The sequence below is a fragment of the Mustelus asterias genome, chromosome 2, assembly GCF_964213995.1.
Source record: "Mustelus asterias chromosome 2, sMusAst1.hap1.1, whole genome shotgun sequence".
NCBI lineage: Eukaryota > Metazoa > Chordata > Chondrichthyes > Carcharhiniformes > Triakidae > Mustelus > Mustelus asterias.
In genome coordinates, this window is record NC_135802.1 from 154929630 (window position 1) to 154952020 (window position 22391).

The 22391-nt window shown below is 42.0% G+C and overlaps 1 protein-coding gene across 1 annotated transcript in view; it reads right to left on the reverse strand.

Annotated features, from left to right (window-relative positions):
* eci2 (enoyl-CoA delta isomerase 2) overlaps nt 1-22391 on the reverse strand; it is a 95056-nt gene that overhangs the window by 32155 nt on the left and 40510 nt on the right. Inside the window, exons 2-3 of the mRNA XM_078199089.1 lie at nt 11720-11876; nt 7173-7271 (exon numbers count right to left, since the gene is read on the reverse strand). Of these exons, the coding sequence (XP_078055215.1) occupies nt 7173-7271; nt 11720-11876 (256 nt within the window). The remainder of the gene's footprint in view (nt 1-7172; nt 7272-11719; nt 11877-22391) is intronic.

Genomic DNA, 22391 nt, shown 5'->3' on the forward strand with positions numbered 1-22391 from the left:
TCACTGGCTGTCTTGTCTGGAGACAATACACATCTTTTTAGCCTGTCTTGATGCTCTCTCCACTCACATTGTTTTGTTTCTTAAAGACTTGATTAGTTGTAAGTATTCGCATTCCAACCATTATTCATGTAAATTGAGTTTGTGTCTTTATATGCTCTGTTTGTGAACAGAATTCCCACTCACCTGAAGAAGGGGCTTGCAGCTCCGAAAGCTTGTGTGGCTTTTGCTACCAAATAAACCTGTTGGACTTTAACCTGGTGTTGTTAAACTTCTTATTGAGTCAGAAGGTCAGGTGAGCCAGGATAGTCTGGATTTCCAGGTAAGTAAGGTGGAGCAGCAATCTGATTCATTTGCCACTCCATTGAAATTTACAGCCCAACATTTTGTTGTGTAATCAAAAGGTAACAATAAAGTACAACACAGCAGGTTAGTGATTTGGGTAAAGCTACCAGAGTGTGGCAGGAAGGGACAGAGTGTACAAACTTAAAAATGCACCAACTGATAAGGCCAGAGATTGCAAAAATGTTGAAAAGACAAAGTTAATGGCTCTGAATGTGTGCAGCATTCGTAACAAAATGGATGAATTGTTAACAAAAATAGAAATAAATATGTATAACCATCATGGAGACATGTTTGCAGGATGATCAAAGCTGGGACCTAACTATTGAAGAGTGTTTGACATTTTGAAAAGGAAGGAAAAGGTGGTGGGATAGCTCTGTTAATTAATTATGTAATTTGTACAGTAGTGAGAGATGACCATAGCTAGAAAGAGCAAGATATAGAATCAGTTTGGTAGAAATAAGAAACAGGAAAGGTAAGAGATCACTTGTGGGAGGAGTGTATAGGCTCCTTAACAGTAGTTACATTGTAGGTATACAGGAAGAGATAAATGGGGTGCGTAAAAAAGGTACTGCAATTAATCATGGGCGATTTTAATCTATATTTGGATGGGAAGAATCAGATAGGCAAAGGAACCTGGAAATGTGTTCATAGACTGTATGTGGGACAATTATTTGGAGCATACTTTCTAGACCTAACCAGGGAACAGGCTATTCTAGATCTGGTAATAAGCAATGACACAGGATTAATAAATAATCGCATGGTAAGAGTCTTTAGATGACAGGGATCATAATGTGATAGAATATCTGCTTGAAGGGGTGAAGTGCAGGTCTAAGACTAGTGTTTTAAACCTGAATAAAGGTAATTATAAGGATATACATGCAAAGCTAACTAAAGTGACTGGGAAACTAGTTTGAAAAGGAGGATAGTGGGGATGCAGTGGCAGACTTAAGGAGATATTGAACATCTCCCAGCAAAGATTTATCCCAGTAAGAAGGAAAGACTCTTTGGGAAGGAAGCAGGTGGCTGAAAAATGAAGTATAGTATCAAATTGAAAGCAACACGACAAATCTGCAAAGATTAGCTGTAGGTCAGAAGATTGGTCAGATTTTAAGAACCAACAAAGAATGACAAAAAAAATAAAGAGGGAGAAAGTTGAGTATTAGAGAAAGCTAACTAGTAATATAAAAACATGCAGTAAAAGTTTTTACAAATACTTAAATAGGAAAAGACTAACTAAACCTAGCTTTGGTGTTATAGTGAGTGAATCTGGAAAATTCATAATGGAAATGGAGAAGAGGGATGCACAGATATTTTGTGTCTGTCTTCACCGTAGAAGACTTAGGGGGGAATTTTACCATTTTGAGTCTAAGTGCCGAATCTGAGCGTCAAATAGATCCGTGCCTGGAATCCTCTTTCCAGCACGCCCACACGCGTTTTGCCGGCTCCGGCCTGACCTGCGCTGTGTGCGGGGCTTAGCGCTGGCGGACCGATTGGGGCTCTGAACTGCGCATGCGCAGTTCGAAAAAAAATTGACAGCGCCCGGGCGCGGAAAAAAAAAAGAACGCGGAGAGAGCGGCTCTCGGACTTTCATCCTCCGGTCCGGGGGGCGGGGAGGAGGAGAGGGGGTGTGACGTCTCATCCTCTGGTCAGGGGGGGAGGGGGGGGGGGGGGGGGGGGGAGTTTCGCTGCCTGTCTGCGGCCGATCCCTCCTGGCACCATCACTGGTACACTACCAGCCACAGTTTACTCTTCCCTGCAGGTGCGAGAGAGTGAGAGAGATGGTTGTGGCTGGTAGTGTACCAGTGATGGTGCCAGGAGGGATCGGCCGCAGACAGGCAGCGGAACCCCCCCGACCAGGGGGATGAGACGCCACACCCCCTCTCCTCCTCCCCCCAGGAGATGATCGGTCACACCCCTCCCCTCCCACCCCCCCCAGGGGATGAGACGTCACACCCCCTCCCCTCCCACCCCCCCAAGGGGATGATCGGTCACACTCCCTCCCCTCCCACCCCCCCAGGGGATGATCGGTCACACTCCATCCTCTCCCACCCCCCCAGGGGATGATCGGTCACACCCCTTCCCCTCCCACCCCCCCCCAGGGGATGATCGGTCACACTCCCTCCCCTCCCACCCCCCCAGGGGATGATCGGTCACACCCCTTCCCCTTCCACCCCCCCCAGGGGATGATCGGTCACACCCCCTCCCCTCCCACCCCCCCCCCAGGGGATGAGACGTCACACCTCCTCCCCTCCCACCCCCACCCCCCCCTCCCAGGGGATGATACGTCACACCCCCTCCCCTCCCACCCCCACCCCCCCCTCCCAGGGGATGATACGTCACACCCCCTCACCCCCCCCCCCCTCCCAGGGGATGATCGGTGACACTCCCACCCCTCCCACCCCAGCGCCCCCCCCCCCCCCCCCCAGGGGATGAGACGTCACACCCCCTCCCCTCCCACCCCCCCCAGGGGATGATCGGTCACACTCCCTCCCCTCCCACCCCCCAGGGGATGAGACGTCACACCCCCTCCCCTCCCACACCCCCAGGGAATGATACGTCCCCCCCCCCCCCAAAGGGGATGAGACTTCACACCCCCTCTCCACCTCCCACCCCCCTCCCGCCCTGACCAGAGGATGACCTGGGTCAGAGAGCCGTTGCAGTCTCTGACCCCGCTCTTCGGAGGCTGCAGCGGCGACTTCCGACTTTTATTTTGCAGGTCGGTAACAGCGCGGACGCGGATCGGGCCAGAAGACGGTAAAGTGGGATTTGGCGGTAGAGTTGGGCGCGCGGTTCATTAAGTCGATTTAAATGCATGCAAATTGGGTGTCGGTAAAGCCGCGATCTGCTCGGAATCGGGTGCAGATTGCGGTATAGTCCCGATGCCCAACTTTACCACGATTTCGGGTGCGAAGTTTTGGTAAAATCAGGCCCTTAGAAAAGTTCCCAAAGATACTTGACAATCAAAAAGGTGAATGGGAGGAAGAAACTTAAAACAATCACTAAGGAAAAGATGCTAAGAAAACCATTAGACCTAAAGGCTGATAAGTCCCCAGGACCAAATGGCCTGCATCCAAAGAAATGCCTGCAGAGATAGTTGATGCATTGGTTATAGTTTTCCAACATTCCTTAGATTCCTGAAGAGTCCAAGTGGATTGGAAAAAGCCAAGTAGAACTTTTATTCAAGAAAGGTGAGAAATAGAAAGCAGGAAACTATGGGTCAGTTAGCTTCAAATCTGTCATAGGGAAATTGCTAGAATCCATTATTAAGGAGGTTATGGCAATATAATTGGAAAATCAGAATGTAATCAGGCAGAGTCAACATGGCTTTGTGAAAGGGAAGCACGTTTAACTAACTTATTAAAGGTTTTTCAAGAAGTAACAAGCAAGATGAATAAAGGGGAACCTGTAGATGTGCTATAAGGCATTTGATAAGGTGCCACATCAAAGATACAACTGTGATGATACTGTGCTATCAATATATTTTATGTTTGAGGAGGACTGCTTTAAGATGCAGGCCAGAATTTTCCAGCCATTCACGCCAGTGGGATTCTCTGGTCCCACTGCTGTGAATGGAGATTTGGCTCATTGTCAAATTCTCAGTCCTTCCTACAGCGGCGGCGGGGCATGAACGGCCAGATAATTCCCCCTGCATTGTTTTGTTACAGGCAATTGGTTTGTCTATAGGAATAAAGCAGATGCTGGAAAGCAGAAAAATTACTCATTTAGTCACTTAAGTGTTTATTTAGCACAAGGCTGAATGAGCTTTTGTTTACCAATGAAAAAGACCCTTGGAGTGTTTTCTTGATTAAAGTAATGGAAAGTAAGTTAGATATATAGGGTCATATAGTCATGTGATATTGGAAATGGGAGAAGCTAAGTTTTTGCAGCTGAAAAAAACTGCTGTCTGAGTTCAGTTGCTGGAGAGGGCTGTTTAAAGATAGAAGCCTACATGCATCTCTCTCTCTCTCCAAAATCTTTCTTTTTGGAAGCTCCAAAGCTGTTAACCCAAGTCAAAGCAAGTATGCATGGATTTGTTAACTAATTTTAAAGAAGGGTTTAAGTCTTTAAGAGAAATATTGTTCGATTGGAACTGAACTGCGATAAGTTAGAAGTAAAGAGTTGTTCCTTTCACATTTTAAGATTTATCAATGGTTCATTTTGTTAGAGTTAAGCTTACATCGTGTTGTAAATAAAGCTGGTTTTGATAAAAAGATCCCCAATTTGTCAATGGAATTACTCCTGGAGTGAAGCATCTTTTCCTCATTTATGCCAAAATAGAAAAATTGTTGGGGTCTAGTCTGACTTCACAAAATATCTTAGGGTTTCTGATCTGGCACCCTAACACTACACAAGATAAGAGAACATGGTGTAGTGGGTAACATACTATAATGGATAAAGAATTAGTTAGTTAACAGGAAACAGATAGTAGTAAAAGTGGGTATATATTCATTTGGTAAGCTATGTCTAGTGGAATGGCATTGGGATCAGTGTTAGAGCCTCAACTATTTGCAATCTTTGTCAATGAGCTGGATGACAGGACTGAATGTAAAATAGCTAAATTTGCCAATGTTACCAAGATAGGTAGAGAGTAAGTAGGAGTCTGTAAAATGATACAGACAGGTTAAGTGAGTGGGCAAAAATTTGGCAGATGGGGTGTAATGTGGGAAAATGTGAACTTGTTCACTTCGGCTGAAGAATGGAAAAGCAATATGCTAATTAAAAGGAGAGAGTTTGCAGAACTTGGTGCGACAGAATAATCTGAGTGCTCTCACACATGGGTCACAAAAAGCTGGTATGCAGGTACAGCAAATGATTAGGAAGGCAAATGGATGTTGGCATTTATTGCAAGACAGATTTTTGATAAATAAGGGAATCAAGAGACTGGAGGGCAGACAGGATAGTGGAGTTGAGACCACAACCAGATCAACCATGAACTTATTGAGTGGCGAGCAGGATTGAGAGCCTAATGGCCTACTCCTGTTCCTAAGTACCACGTTCCTAATGTTATACACTGCAGGTGCAGGGGTTCAAGGCCAACATTTCTGAGTAGTGGCATGATCACCATAGAAACTGATAACTTTGGCCTCTCCACCTCTAACCCTCAGTAATCTCTGTGGTCCTCCAATTTTGGCCTCTTGTGGATTATTGATTATAATCACTCTTGTTATTGATGATGGTTCTAGGACTGGAGTTCTGCAATTCCCTCCTTTAACCCTGTACCTCTACTTCTGAAGACTTCCTTAAAATCGATCTTTCTAACTATGGTTCAGTGTTAAATGTAGTTTGATAAGACTCCATTGAAGTGTCTTACAATGTTTTATTATTTTAGAAGCATTATAAAAATGCATGTTGTGTGCTGCAAGAGAGCAAATCTTATTCATTCATTCATTCAAAAAAGGGAAAACACTATTCTGCTTATTAGCAAACAGAGATTACAAAATGGCAGTTCAGCTATTCTTATAGACAGTTCACCATATCAAGAAATGTATCTTGTTACAAAGACTCTCCACAATGAGTGGTGGAGATCTGGATCATGCTGTTCAAAACGGCTGTGGGTGATTGTTCAATTGAATTGTTCAAGATAGACAGATTCTGGTCAGGTAAGGGCATCACGATATGGAAGAAAGGCTGGTAAATAGAGATGATGTAAAGATCAGCCATTCTTCTAATTGATTTGCAGAACAGACTTATTTTTTTACAAATGTTTAAAGCACTTTAAAATAGTGGATTTGAAACAATGTTTTGAGAAAATTAATAATTTTGTTCAATTTATCACTAGCAGTTTCATGATTTTTATTAGAACTCAAAATAAAACCGTGTGCAGCAAATGCAATTCAACGATTACTCCTCATCTTTGTGCAAGCAGGAGATACAACAACTACCTTTTATCTCCAGCCTTCCTGTCATTCAGGGCTTCAAACACTAACTCCAGGTGAAGCAGCAATTCATATGCTGTACCATCAATTTAGTATATTGTATTCATTGTTCATGATGTTGTCTCCTCTATATTGGGTCAACAAAATGTAAAGAGTGACTGCTTTGAAGAACACTTCCTTTCAATCTGAAAAATAACCATGAATTTTTGGCTACCTGAAGTTTTATTTCTCTGCCCTAATCTCAGCCTCTTGCACCGTTCCAATGAAGCTTGATGTAAACTCGAGGAACATCTTTTGATGAGATACTTTACAGCCTTCTGGATTCAACATTTAATTCAACAATTTTGAATCTTCTCCTTTTTAAAAACCGACAGGATGTTGGCAATATTTCTGCTGTTCCTATTTGAATTTCCTCTCAGTCCTTCTTTTGTTTCTTTATTTGTTCCATTACCATCTCCTTTTGTGTTGCAACATTATCTTTTATTATATTTAATCACTCTTGGCTTCCACCCTATCACATGCCTTCCCTTTCCCTACTCTGCGCTTGTTTAAAACCTGCTACAGCTTGTAAAAATTTCCAACTCCAATGAAAGGTCATGGACCTGAAACTCTGTCCGTAAAGGCAAGTTTGGAAAGAAAACAATTGCTGACGAAGGAGCAGCGCTCCGAAAGCTAGTGGCGTTTGCTACCAAATAAACCTGTTGGAATTTAACCTGGTGTTGTTAGACTCCTTACCAAGAAAACAATTAACAGACATAACACAATTTATAACCATTTTTACACCCATCACATTAGTTTTATCTACCATGTAATGTTTCCATTTATTTAGAAAGGAGTTATATAAATGGATAAACATTATAAATCACTGAAAAGACATTCAGATTTGGAACAGAATTTATTTTGTTTCTTTTAAATTTCTGACTTGTATGTTAAAAAAAATAAAGCTGCAGTTACCTTGGGTATTTTACCAAGTGAATTCCAAGCCTCCCATTTTGCTTTATTGACAAAATCCAACATACTCGGCTTTGGTGAATTGCAAGGACCTTGCATAGCCTATTAAATTAAAGCAAGCAGAAGACTTTTTAGATATTTCAACTTATTATTTTCTTAAAAATTGAGAAGTACTGCCTAACTTAAAGATTCTTCATTTGATAATCAGGGGACACAGATTTAAGATAATTGGCAAAAGAACCAAAAAAGTGAGATGAGGAGCTAAGATCTGAAATGCACTACCTGAAAAGGTTAAATGGAAGCTGATTCAATAATCTCTTTCAAAAGGAACCAGATACATACTTGAAAAAGTTACTGAGCTAGGATAAAGAAACAAAGATATGGGTCTAATTTAACACCAGTCTTTTAAAGAATTGGCAGAAGCAAAATGAGGCAATAATCACCTTCTGTGCTATGTGATTCTATGATTCTTTGAATTGAAACTATCTACTAAAGTAAAAGTTTATTTATTAGTCACAAGTAGGCTTAATTTCACACTGTAATTTACTGTAAGTTACTGTGAAAATCCCCTAGTCGCTACACTCCAGCACCTGTTCGGGTACACTGAGGGAGAATTTAGCAGGGCCAATGCACTTAACTTGCACATCTTTGGACTGTGGGAGGAAACCGCAGCACCCAGAGGAAACCCATGCAGACGGGGAGAATGTGTAAACTCCACACAGACAGTGACCCAAGCCGGGAATCAAACCTGGATCCCTGGCGCTGTGAGGCAGCAGTGCTAACCTCTGTGCCACCTTGCCGCCCCACTACACTACTACCGTAAGCCCACAGCATTTTTGACAAGGGGAGTGATGGGCAGAAATATAAAATATCACGAGAATTCTCATCAAGCTACTTTCACGTAATGACATGATATCACACTCTGATCTTTCCTGTCCTCATGTTAGAGAAAATGAGAATTATGTCTGTAGAAAGTCAGTTCATTCTGACCATGAGGTTCCCAAGAGGGAAAAAAGTAACCCATCTCACTGCCCTCCTGCAAGGTTTTAAAGGTGGTAACTGGGGTGAGATTCTCTAGCCTCCCCTCAGCGATTTTTTTCAGTGGGGGGAGTTGGTGCGTCGTTCGCTGGCTGCCGTGAATGGGAATTCCCATTGAAGCCACCCCTCGCTGCTGGCAAACCTGCAGCAGGGGTGCGCTGCTGGAAGACCAGAGAATCCCGTTGCCGTGAATGGCTGGGGAATTCAGGCTCTAGTGTGATTTATAAAATGAAAACACCCTTACAATGAAAGTTATCCTCACCCTTTCAGACATCCACCTTTTATAAACAATTAACTGCTTTGATATGTTATAATATCGGACATGCACAGCCAATTTGTGCACAAGATGGCCCCACAAACAGCGATGAAATAAAGACAACAAGTTTTTATTAATGTAGGGTAGCATTTTGGTGCTAATCCGGGGACAGAAAAGGGCATGTATGGAATATCCATTGCTTACTCGCTGTCCACGGGGATGGTGCCAGAGGACTGGAGAGTGGCAAATGTTGTTCCTCTGTTTAAGAAAGGGAATAGAAATGACCCTGGTAATTATAGACCGGTTAGTCTGACTTCGGTGGTTGGTAAATTGATGGAAAAGGTCCTTAGGGATGGGATTTACGACCATTTAGAAAGATGCGGATTAATCCGGGATAGTCAGCACGGATTTGTGAAGGGCAAATCGTGCCTCACAAATTTGATAGAATTTTTTGAGGAGGTAACTAAGTGTGTTGATGAAGGTAGGGCGGTTGATGTCATATACATGGATTTTAGTAAGGCGTTTGATAAGGTCCCCCATGGTCGGCTTATGATGAAAGTAAGGAGCTGTGGGATAGAGGGAAAGTTGGCCGATTGGATAGGTAACTGGCTATCTGATCGAAGACAGAGGGTGGTGGTGGATGGAAAATTTTCGGACTGGAGGCAGGTTGCTAGCGGAGTGCCGCAGGGATCGGTGCTTGGTCCTCTGCTCTTTGTGATTTTTATTAATGACTTAGAGGAGGGGGCTGAAGGGTGGATCAGTAAATTTGCTGATGACACCAAGATTGGTGGAGTAGTGGATGAGGTGGAGGGGTGTTGTAGGCTGCAAAGAGACATAGATAGGATGCAAAGCTGGGCTGAAAAATGGCAAATGGAGTTTAACCCTGATAAATGTGAGGTGATTCATTTTGGTAGGACAAATTTAAATGTGGATTACAGGGTCAAAGGTAGGGTTCTGAAGACTGTGGAGGAACAGAGAGATCTTGGGGTCCATATCCACAGATCTCTAAAGGTTGCCACTCAAGTGGATAGAGCTGTGAAGAAGGTATATAGTGTGTTAGCTTTTATTAACAGGGGGTTGGAGTTTAAGAGCCGTGGGGTTATGCTGCAACTGTACAGGACCTTGGTGAGACCGCATTTGGAATATTGCGTGCAGTTCTGGTCACCTCACTATAAGAAGGATGTGGAAGCGCTGGAAAGAGTGCAGAGGAGATTTACCAGGATGCTGCCTGGTTTGGAGTGTCGGTCTTATGAGGAAAGGTTGAGGGAGCTGGGGCTGTTCTCTCTGGAGCGGAGGAGATTGAGGGGAGACTTAATAGAGGTTTATAAAATGATGAAGGGGATAGATCGAGTGAACGTTCAAAGACTATTTCCTCGGGTGGATGGAGCTATTACAAGGGGGCATAACTATAGGGTTCATGGTGGGAGATATAGGAAGGATATCAGAGGTAGGTTCTTCACGCAGAGAGTGGTTGGGGTGTGGAATGGACTGCCTGCAGTGATAGTGGAGTCAGACACTTTAGGAACATTTAAGCGGTTATTGGATAGGCACATGGAGCACACCAGGATGGTAGGGAGTGGGATAGCTTGATCTTGGTTTCAGATGAAGGTCGGCACAACATCGTGGGCCGAAGGGCCTGTTCTGTGCTGTACTGTTCTATGTTCTATGTACTTGAGTACTGATTTCTCCGCCTCGGGCGGATTCACAGCTATTTTCCCGGAGCTTGAATGGTTACCAGCCTGCAACTGGTGGGCAGCTTGTTAATTCAATTGAAAGGCCAAGTAAGACCATTGCTCACAGGTCGACGAGAATTTTTAAGACTGGGGGGTTATAGCTCAAGGATTGCTTTGGAGGTTCCCCACCCCACAGCTCCACTGCAGCAGATAAACCACTGGGCCACAGCTGCGGTTAAAGGCAGCCCTTTAGAGGGGATTCCCTCCACATGGTATGACAGCAGCTGTGGACATTTGTTTTCATTTTGGTAACAAGTGCTGAGAGGGTGCTTCAAGGTGGAGGTGCTGTCTCTCTCTCTCCCTTGCTTGTAACAGCAAGCTGCAGGGCCTCCTAATGACCCTTCAGCTTCAAAGGCTCTCCATCCATAATTGGACAGCAAGTGCGCCCTCTGGCTAATAACTGGTCAGTCATGTAAAAATTGCTGTCAGGCAACTATTCCCAATAGGGTGCAAGGTTGAGACCTGGATATGATTCCAATGTTGCAGAGGGGCTGTGAGTCAGTTTCTCCTTGTGCACTCTTTTGACCTCTTAAGAGTACGGAAGAAACCCTCGAGAAATATTATTAAAGTGGAAAATTAATCCACAAAAAATGATTATTGTGCAATAGGTACAAACATGCAAACTTAAAATGTGTTTCTATGTCTTATACGTATACATTTATTATAATAAAAAGTTCTGTTATTCAACAAATATTTCCAAGTCTTACCTTCTTTTTGTCACTTTTAATGGGAGCACTCATTCACCCATAGTCATCCTCTTCTCGGGCCCCCTCGGCTCTGGTTCCTCTCAGTCATTAGAACTAACGTTCTCCAAATGAAAAACTCGGAGTCTGAGTTGCTGTGGCAACATGTGTTTTTATATGCATGTTGTAGTCTGCAGCTAAAGGTATTGCTGGTAGAGGCTCCAATTAATGTTCTTTCCATCACATGGCTAACCAAGAATCTCTCTCCCACCCTTGCTGCCTGCCATTGGCATTTGTTAGAAGGATTTGGAGGTTGATACTCATTCTGCATTGTAAACACTCCTCCTTTGGGCATCAAGTCCTGAGGTGGGACTTGGCTTCTGGCTCAGAGACAGGGACGCTGCTAACTGCGCAACAAGACCTTATTGATACTATTGTATCCCCTTCGAAATACCAGGTCAGACAATAGCCTGTGCAATATAAAATAATTAATGAGAATATTGGGGAAAATGGAGTAAAATAAAGGAATGCCATGATAAAAAAAATTGGGAAAAAAGTAAAAATCACCAAAAAAACCTATTGCATATTCTGCTGATTCAGACCCTTACCTATCCTGCTCAGAAATCTGCAGAACATTCCTCCTGATCTCAATTTTGTTTCAGTTTCATTTCCTTCTTGTAGGCTTTAACATATGTGAATGCACCAGTTGCATCAGCTCTTTAAGATACAAAGTAAATCCAGGTGATGCGTAGAAAAAATGTTCATCTAACGATAAGTTTTCTTAAACAATGGGTTCTTTTCCCCGACTGTTACATTCACGTTCCATTTTAAATTTATTACCTGTTTAAACAATGCATATATCCTCAATTTTAGATCATTTCCAGGGTCGTTCTTTAAGGTCTGCAACTTATCCTTTGCTTTCTCAAATTCAGCTTCTGTTGCAAGCATGGCAACTCCAGTTAAATGTAGTTTAACAGCTGGTAAATTCTGAACCGATCTGTAAAATTAAATACATCAAACTGAAATTTTGCAATGGATAGTTGAGCAGCATCATTTTAAGACCTTCAGTGAAGTAAGCTTTTGAGCATGAGTGATGATAAGTGATACCAATTGTTTAAATCAATTGTTTATTTCACAATGGTCAATGCCAATAAAACCTCAAATTCAAGTGTGATTCAATGGAACACTCCAAATATCTTGTGAACTAGCACCAGAAACTAAATGACTATGAAAATAGTGAAATGAGAAAGTATGAAAGTTGCCTTTGTGAAAATCTAACTCGTTTGCTGATATCTTTTGGGGATGGGAACTTGTTAACTCTACCTGGTCTGGCCTACATGATATCAGTCCAAACTGTGTTTCCTCTAACATGACCTAGCAAGCCACTCATTTGTACAAACAGGGGATTGTGAATAGGTCAACCTTTTCAGCAGAACCCATTTCTAAAGACTACGAACATAAATATATTTAAAAACTCAAAGAAGTATTTTAAAAATAATTACAGCAGCAATTGAGCATGGCATCTCTCAATATTGGGAGAAATTTTACAAAGATTTGTCAGTGTCAAAATTTGAGTTAGTGCACAGGACATCTTGGGACATGGTTTGTGTTGTCACTCTGCCAGGGTGGGGCCTGATCAGGGCACCATCTTTAATCTGCACTGCAAATATACTTACCCCACCCTCTCTACAAGCACTTAAGTTAGCAGCTCCACCACATGGGGATATCGGGGCACTCTCTCCACCCACCCCCACCCACCCTAACGGCAGTATCAGGGCATTCTCTCCCCTCACAGGTATCAGCTCTCCCCGCCAACACATATGAAGCCTCCCCAGAAGGTCCACCCCTGGCACTGCCTACTGGCACAGTTCTGTGCCAGAGGGCAATGCCTAGACATTACCATCGGCCCCAGGGCTATAATTACCTTGGCGTCCCCAGTTGCATCCCTTCAACTGATTTCTGTTCTTATATAGCTGTTGTAAACATTGCCGAATAATATTTAGTGAGGAGGGGTTCATGTGGCTGGGAAGCCCTTTAGTAACATATAAATGTATTCAAATTTGTTGAAATAAGGCTCCTGCCCATTATGTCACCAGCAAAGGGCGGAGAAAATTGGGAAATTAGATCTCGCTGGCAAGAATCTCATTTCCCGACTCTCCCAGGATTTTGCACCCACGTCACTGTTGGTGCTTGCAATGAATGCATGTGCTCAATCACCCTCCCCAATTGAGATTCTCTCCTTACTATCTTTACTCACAGCAAAGTGCAATTTCCATTGACAGACCTGCATCGCTGAAAGCCAGAATTAACACTTGGGTTCTGCCATAAATAAATTATCCGCCACGCACTCACACTTACTCTGGCTATTCAGGCTAAACGCAGTAAGAAGTCTCAGAACACCAGGTTAAAGTCCAACAGGTTTATTTGGTAGCACAAGCCACTAGCTTTCGGAGCGCTGCTCCTTCATCAGGTAAGTGGGAGTTCTATTCAGGCTAAAACCAATGGCTGAATTAATTTGTTAGTTTTAGTTACACAGAAGGGGACACTGCAGCAAATAATCAATATGCCAATACACGTTTTATATAATATTTGAGACTTCAGAAATAATAATTGTAAGTATCCATAAACACCAGAACAATTGCCAGTGGGCAATACTTTGTTGCAAGTTTTACATACATCCAATGTTTCAAAGGAGAGAATTTCTGGTTCAATTAAAATATAATGCTGTTCGTACAGAACGTCACTTGGATAATAGCTCCAAGAAAAAGATATACTTACTTAGACAGCATGTATATACTGCTTTAAATCAAACAGTCAAGGAACCTCAATATGTCATAAAAGTGGTCTATTTAAATGTTCATATCAAAAAACATCATTGGGACTTTACTATCTGAAGCATAATGGGCCCTGCTGTTATAATATCAACATGTTGTTCACACAGATCCATAACATTTTATGTAAAGCTTTAAAAAGTATACTTTTATCTTAGTAAATGTACACTTAGCTGTCCTTTGTCAGTATCATGATGGTACCCTTGATTAACAATGTTCTTGTCACAGAATTTAGATTTAGCAGCAATACGGTCTAGTTTCGACATCAGGTTTAAATGAACCATTTATGAATTAATTTTACAAAATATCTTGCTTCTATAAACATGCAATAATTATGTGTTATCTTAAATAGCAGATGCTGAGTGTGAAGCACGAAGAACAATTAAATAATGGGATTTTGGAGTCACCAGAATTGTTGATCTACCTCCCTAAATGCTTTAACTCGAGGCAGGTTCCCTCTCCATTTTAATGTATTATAAAATCTCTCCAAAATGATGTAACTTTTATGGAAAAGTTATTTTAAAATTATCTATGCTTTAAAGTTTTTTTAAAAAGACGATTGAAAATCAGTAAGTTATGAATTACACAGAGACCAGGACCTTACAATGTGTAACTTCAAAATGAAAACACTTTCATCCATGTCCCAATTATGAATTTTAACCTTTTCATGGGGCAAACCTTTGCACATGGTTGACACAATACAATGCACACCAACGCTAATATCTTCCTATCTGGCATAAAATCCAATTCTTAATCTAGAAACTATTAAATAAAATTTGTAATTTATGTGCTCCATTTCACATACTGAGAATAATGCTATAATGTGTGTAAAGGACTTTAGATGGATCTCAATTATCAGCCACATCTCATTATCCACAGGGGATCCTGTTAAATGTGGTAAAGTAATAAGATGTGCCCGACTGGATAACCAACCTATTTCATTTGATCAGCTATTGGATTTTTCCTTGATTTTGTTTTAATGCCAGAAATAATCCACTTAAAATAAACAATTGGAAAATCCATCCAGCTTTTAAGGTTTCCTTTTGGGAAACTATAAATTTTCAAAATTGTTGCCACTCTTATTCATTTATAAGCATTATACTGATACTTCCTAATCTTCTTGGTTCAGATTTGATGGTAATAATAACTGCTGAAGCTAACATGCTCACCATCATAATGAGATAAATGGGCACAAACCTTTGGTATCTGCACATGGATATTTAAACGCAGAAATCCAGACACTACTATCAGAGACTTGGCATTGAAATGACTGTGATGACATGTACTTTTCCCACTAGTTTCTCATTAAAAATGGCTCAGCACAAAGTTAGGGCTGGTGCATTTTTAAGAATTATTTTATGGAATGTGGGCATTGCTGGCAAGGCCAACATTTGTTGTCAACTTACCACATACTTTCAGATGGCAGTTAAGAGTCAACCATATTGCTGTGGGTCTGGAGTCATATGTGGGCCAGACCAGATAAGGATGTCAGATTTCCTTCCCTAAAGGACATATGTGAACCAGATGGGTTTTTCTGACAATCAACAATTGTTTTACGTCACCATTACTGAGACTAACTTTTAATTCCAGATTATTAATTGAATTTAAATTCCATCAGCCACTGGTGGGATCTGAAGCCTTGACCCCAGAACAGGCTTGGGGGTTACCATTATGCCACTGTCTCCCTTAATTTAGGAGTATCTGAGCTTTTGCTGGTAAGATAAGTGATAATTATTGCTGAATAACCTCGTTGGCTCTGAAAAATTCATTTTATAAATATGGAATCTTATTCTCTCTGAAGAACATAAGAGTTTTAAAAACGTTTACTTTTTCTAGCTGTCACTTAACTCTCCTGCCTAATTCCCAATCCTTACTGGTTTTCTGTGCTTCACTTAAATCTAATTTATATTTCTTGCTTTAGACTTCCTGTTTGCACTGTGTTCCAATGAGGATTCTTCAATCTAATTGGCTGAAAAGTTTTTCTGTTGTTTTTCCTGATCACACAAATGTTTCCTGATTGCAGTCAAGTGGTTTGATTATCATTGTTAATACAAACAGCAGAGGATGGTTTTGATCCATCGACCTGAGTTATGGGCCCAGCACGCTTCTGCTACGCCACTCTGCTATGCACATCATACAATTCCTGTGCGCGGTACATTGAAAAAGATGCTGAATTAGAGTTAATCTCCATTGAGGATCCTGTGGTAACTATAGGTAGCTGCCAGCAAAGTGGATGCCATTCCTTCATTGTTGATAACAAAATTCAGTTGAAAGGTAGAACAAGCTCAATAATTCAAATGATTGGCTCCTGTTTCCTATGTAACTATGGCTAAATGACAAGGTTGATTTGGCTGACTTATTAGGATTGTGGACCTACCTGCAGCATGCACACTAAAATTTAGGCAAGGACAGTGACTCTGTCCATCAAGAACAATAGTCAGGCACAGAGCCTTTTTTCACCTCTTCTGATACTGCCTGTTCATTTTTTTTCCACAAACAAACCTTGCTCCCAGCACATGCCAAATTTACAGCATCATTCTTGCAAGTGTTATGCAACAGTAGCGGCAGTGTGTACCATATACAAGGTGCAATGCAGCAACTCACCAAGGCTCCTTCGACAACATCTTCTGACCCCACGGCCTATCTAGGAGGGCAAGGGCATCAGATGCATGGAAACACCACTAGTTTAAGGGAAAAATGCATAACCACAATACTGTTTTAAAATGGAAACCGCATAATGCATTTGTATATTATGCTATTGATGCGATGATGATGGAATTATATTATTAAACACATCAACTGGCCATCTTGGTGTCTTTGCAAGTGCCTCTCAATATGTAACAACTATTGAAGCTTATATGCCACTTTAATTGCTTCCTAAAGAAATTATTCTAAAAATTTAGTGTCAGGTTGTAGCATTATAAGAAAATTTTACGATATGAATTTCAACACCTCCCTTCTTACTGTGTGCTTCCTTGCCTGTAAGCATTTTTTTGACAGTGCTGCCAATGGTTATTTTAAGAAATCTGAACTATCCAATAAGCAGGACAGAGTTTCGAACACCCATGCAGCACTTATTTCTTGAATATTTCCTTGGCTACCCTAATGGATCTTTCAGCTGCTCTATTTGAAGCCAAATGATAAGGAGAAGTGAGGGTATGTTTAATACCGTTTCACTTTGTGGAAGTTCGGAACTAAGCAGCATGAAATTGAGGACCATTATCTGAGTCAAGCTCCTCAAATAATCCATGACCAGCCAAAGTAGACTGCATTGGGAAGACTGAGACCATTGTTTTTGGTCTCTGATGCCTAGCTACCAACTGCATCTTTCTCCCTAGCAAGTCTGAGATCAAGCCAGTCCATTCACATCCTTGGTGTCACATTTGAACTGGAGATGAGCTTCCAACCACATATTCATGCCATCACTGAGACCACTTATTTTCACCTTCACAAGACCGTCCGTCTTTGCTCATCTCAGCTCATCTGCTGCTGAAACGCTCATTCATGTACTCGGTACCTGATTCGACTATTCCAAGGTACTCCTTGCTAATCCCTAAATTCTACCCTCTGTAAAACTGAAGTAATCTAAACTCTCTTGCCATTTCTTAACTCAAGTCCCATTACCCTATCATTCCTGTGCTGGTAGGCTTACATTTGTTCCCTGTCAAGCAACATCTTGACTTTACAGTTGGCATCCTTGTTTTCAAATCCCTTCATAACTTTGCTCCTCCCTATCTGTAACCTTCTCAGTCTACGACCCTCAGATATCTGTGTTCCTCTAATTCTTGTGCATTCCCAGTTAGAACTCTTCTGCCATTGGTGGCTGTGCCTTCAGTTGCCTAGGCCCAAGCTCTGGAATAACCCTACCTACATCTTTTTAATCTCACTTACATCTTTTGTTTCACTACTTAAAACAAGCTTTAATCAAGCTTTTGGACATCTGACCTAACATGTGGCTCAGTGTCATATTTTGTTTTATAATGCTCATGTGAAGCAACTTGGGATCTTTTATGTTAAAATGCTGTACAAATTTAAGTATTATACTTTTCATAATAATATTTTCACTTTAAAATATGTTTTGAAAGGAAATTTTTTTAATTTGTGCTTTATACTGAAATCAAGATAGGAGAGACTAAAAGGTTATATGTTCATGAACAATCATCTTGTTTTCTTTACTGGAAATTACTTTGCATCGGTGAAAGATTTAAGAACATAAGAAATAGGAGCAGGAGTAGGCCATCTAGCCCCTCAAGCCCCTGCTCCGCCATTCAATAAGATCATGGCTGATCTGATAGTGGGTTCAGTTCCACTTACCCGCCCGCTCCCCGTAACCCTTAATTCCCTTAATGGTTAAAAATCTATCTATCTGTGACTTAAACACATTTAATGAGGTAGCCTCTACTGCTTCATTGGGCAGAGAATTCCAAAGATTCACTACCCTCTGGGAGAAGAAGTTCCTCCTCAACTCTGTACCGTGGGGCGGCACGGTAGCACAGTGGTTAGCACTGCTGCTTCACAGCTCCAGGGACCTGTGTCACTGGCTTGGGTCACTGTCTGTGTGGTGTTTGCACATTCTCCTCATGTCTGCGTGGGTTTCCTCCAAGTGCTCCGGTTTCCTCCCACAGTCCAAAGATGTGCGGGTTAGGTTGATTGGCCAGGTTAAAAATTGCCCCTTAGAGTCCTGAGATGCGTAGGTTAGAGGGATTAGCGGGTAAATATGTAGGGGTAGGGCCTGGGTGGGATTGTGGTCGGTGCAGACTCGATGGGCTGAATGGCCTCTTTCTGCACTGTAGCGTTTCTATGATTTCTAAATTGACTCCCCCGTATTTTGAGGCTATGCCCCCTCGTTCTTGTTTCCATTGTAAGTGGAAATAACCTCGCTGCTTCTACCCTGTCTAGCCCCTTCATTATCTTATATGTTTCTATAAGATCTCCCCTCAACAAAGAACAAAGAACAATACATCACAGGAACAGGCCCTTCGGCCCTCCAAGCCCGCGCCGCTCCCCGGTCCAGGAATGAATCCTGAATCCAGGAACCCCGCCCAATTTTCCAGCCTATCTAAATACCAATATCCTATCCACCGAGCTGTCCCTCACAGCTACGATGCTTTGTTCATTACAACCTATTAACTCACCCCCACCCCCCCATTCCAGACCAAGTGATCTCCAGGGAGAGGCGAAAACCCAGAGTGAAAAACCCCAGGGCCAATATGGGGAAAAAAAATCTGGGAAATTCCTCTCCGACCCCCTGAGGCGATCGAAACGAGTCCAGGAGATCACAATGGCCCTGATCGGAAAATGCTTCCCAACCCTAGTCATTTCCACTTCCACGAACACCATATGAATTCCCTGCCCCCGAGACAGGTTCCCAACTATCCGCAGTCTCGCTCTGTACTGGCACCAGCAAGATGATCATAGAATGAAGCCTTAAAACGAGAAACAAGGAACAATTAGCCCGCGCCGCTCCCTGGTCCAAACTAGACCACTCTTTTGTATCCCTCCATTCCCACTCCGTTCATATAGCTGTCTAGATAAGTCTTAAACGTTCCCAGTGTGTCCGCCTCCACCACCTTGCCCGGCAACACATTCCAGGCCCCCACGACCCTCTGTGTGAAATATGTCCTTCTGATATCTGTGTTAAACCTCCCCCCCTTCACCTTGAACCTATGACCCCTCGTGAACGTCACCACCGACCCGGGGAAAAGCTTCCCACCGTTCACCCTATCCATGCCTTTCATAATTTTATACACCTCTATTAAGTCTCCCCTCATCCTCCGTCTTTCCAAGGAGAACAACCCCAGTTTCCCCAATCTCTCCTCATAACCAAGCCCCTCCATACCAGGCAACATCCTGGTAAACCTCCTCTGTACTCTCTCCAAAGCCTCCACGTCCTTCTGGTAGTGTGGCGACCAGAACTGGACGCAGTATTCCAAATGCGGCCGAACCAACGTTCTATACATCTGCAACATCAGACCCCAACTTTTATACTCTATGCCCCGTCCTATAAAGGCAAGCATGCCATATGCCTTCTTCACCACCTTCTCCACCTGTGACGTCACCTTCAAAGATCTGTGGACTTGCACACCCAGGTCCCTCTGCGTCTCTACACCCTTTATGGTTCTTCCATTTATCGTGTAGCTCCTCCCTACATTATTCCCACCAAAATGCATCACTTCGCATTTATCAGGATTGAACTCCATCTGCCATTTCCTTGCCCAAATTTCCAGCCTATCTATATCCTTCTGTAGCCTCTGACTATGTTCCTCACTGTCTGCAAGTCCTGCCAGTTTTGTGTCGTCCGCAAACTTACTGATCACCCCAGTTACTCCTTCTTCCAGATCATTTATATAAATCACAAACAGCAGAGGTCCCAATACAGAGCCCTGCGGTACACCACTAGTCACAGGCCTCCAGCCGGAAAAAGACCCTTCCACTACCACCCTCTGTCTTCTATGACCAAGCCAGTTCTCCACCCATCTAGCCACCTCCCCCTTTATCCCATGGGATCCAACCTTTTTCACTAGCCTACCATGAGGGACTTTGTCAAACGCTTTACTAAAGTCCATATAGACAACATCCACGGCCCTTCCTTCGTCAACCATTTTGGTCACTTCTTCAAAAAACACCACCAGGTTAGTGAGGCATGACCTCCCTCTCACAAAACCATGTTGACTATCGTTAATGAGTTTATTCCTTTCTAAACGCGCATACATCCTATCTTTAAGAATCTTCTCCAACAACTTCCCCACCACGGACGTCAAGCTCACCGGCCTATAATTACCCGGGTTATCCTTCCTACCCTTCTTAAATAACGGGACCACAACGGGAACCTTCTAAACTCCAATGAGTACAGGCCCAGTCTACTCAAACTCTCCTCATAAGCTAACCCCCCCATCAAATCAACCTGGTGAACCTTCTCTGTACCCCCTCCAAAGCCAATATATCCTTTCTTAAATAAGGGGACCAAAATTGTACGCAGTACTCTAGATGCGGCCTCACCAGTACCCTGTACAGGTAATACAAAAGCAGCAATTGTTAATAAATTTAAATAACTGGCAGATTTACCTAAAATAGATTTGAAATGCCTGGAATTTCTGCAGGAATTTTTGAGACCACCATAAATTTGTCTGGAAAAGGTGTAAAAAGACTAAAACAACCATTTATTCAATTTCTCCAGGGTTTCTGCCTATCTCCAAGTTAAATTACAGGAAAAGGTGGAGAAACATCTCCTCACCTTCTACCTCAAATTCTTTAGAATGAAAAAACAAAATCCTCAAATGTTCACAGGACAAATAGAATTACCTATCTACATCATACTAATTGATATTACACATAGCAGGAAATTCTGAAAATAACAGACTCAGATTTCACAGCTTTGAGAGTTGCTCTACTACTTCAATATCACATACCTTAAATTAATGTTAATTGGTCCATATGACTCACATCTGGTGTTAAATCAATTATTATGGAATACTACTTGGCATCTTTTACTACATTAGTGAATTCTCCCACACATGCACACTCTTCTCAGCAGTGATTCCTATTTTGTATTAAAGGTAAGAACATTGTTTATTTCATATGTCAGCAGTGCAGAATCAATTGCAGTGCCTGTGCTGATGTCCGGGAGAACATCTTGCCACTTCAGCAACTGACTGGGAATCAAAGCTGGGTCTTCCTGAACTGATTGGCTCAGGGATCACTACCTAATCCCTCTATCAGTGGAGTCACCAGGTAGATTGAGACAGTTAAATCGCTCCATTGCTCTTTCACTAACAAAATGGTCTTAAATCAAATATCCATTGGGATTTTCCATCTATCACACAGCCATTTAAAGTGGCCAAAGCTGGAGTCAGGCACCTCAGATATCAGTGATTTATACCATTCAATAAGGTCTTGACAGAAGAAATTATTTTGATGAATTGGCAAAAGGAATTTCTCAAAACTGCAAGTCAGAATGTGGAGATAACGAGCAAATGTCAAAAGATAAATGCAAGGAACCATATAAATGAAGCCAGTTACAGCTAGTATTCAAAAAGATAAATAATCCAAATGTGAGGAGATTATCGTCAAGCTTCTCTTTTAAGGATAAACAAGTAATTGTTATTGCTGAAACAGGCAATGGTGTTATACCTTGGTTTTGAGACACTTGACACCCATTTTCAAGAAACACATAAATTAGCATCTCTGAAGTTGGCCAGAAGATTTGTCTGGAAAAAATAACCTTTTGAATCAGGATGGATAGACATCTTCAGAGCTGTATATAAACTGCAACTCCTCACACATTTAGTGAAAATATCTTCTGGCAGAGGAGAATTAAAGGATGAAATGACAGATGCATAAAATAATTTGAAGCAGCTTAAACTATTCAATCTGGAGCATTCATTGCTTAAACTGAAATAATCAAGAACCCCTAAATTACATTTAGATTTCTTTGCCATCATAAATTATAATTTGAATTAAAATCAGATATTCATGATCCCATTTGATAACTGTTTTTTGTGACTTGACAGTGTTTTTTTAAGCAGGTACTTCACTTAGTTCATTAAGAATTGTTACGGAAGGGCAAGGTGTGATTTTCACAGAGAAGATAAAGTTTTGATGGTAGAATTACTACTCTGGGTGCAAACAGGAAATTCCACCCAAAATGTGGTTGAATTTGCATTGGTTTCAAGTTTCAACTA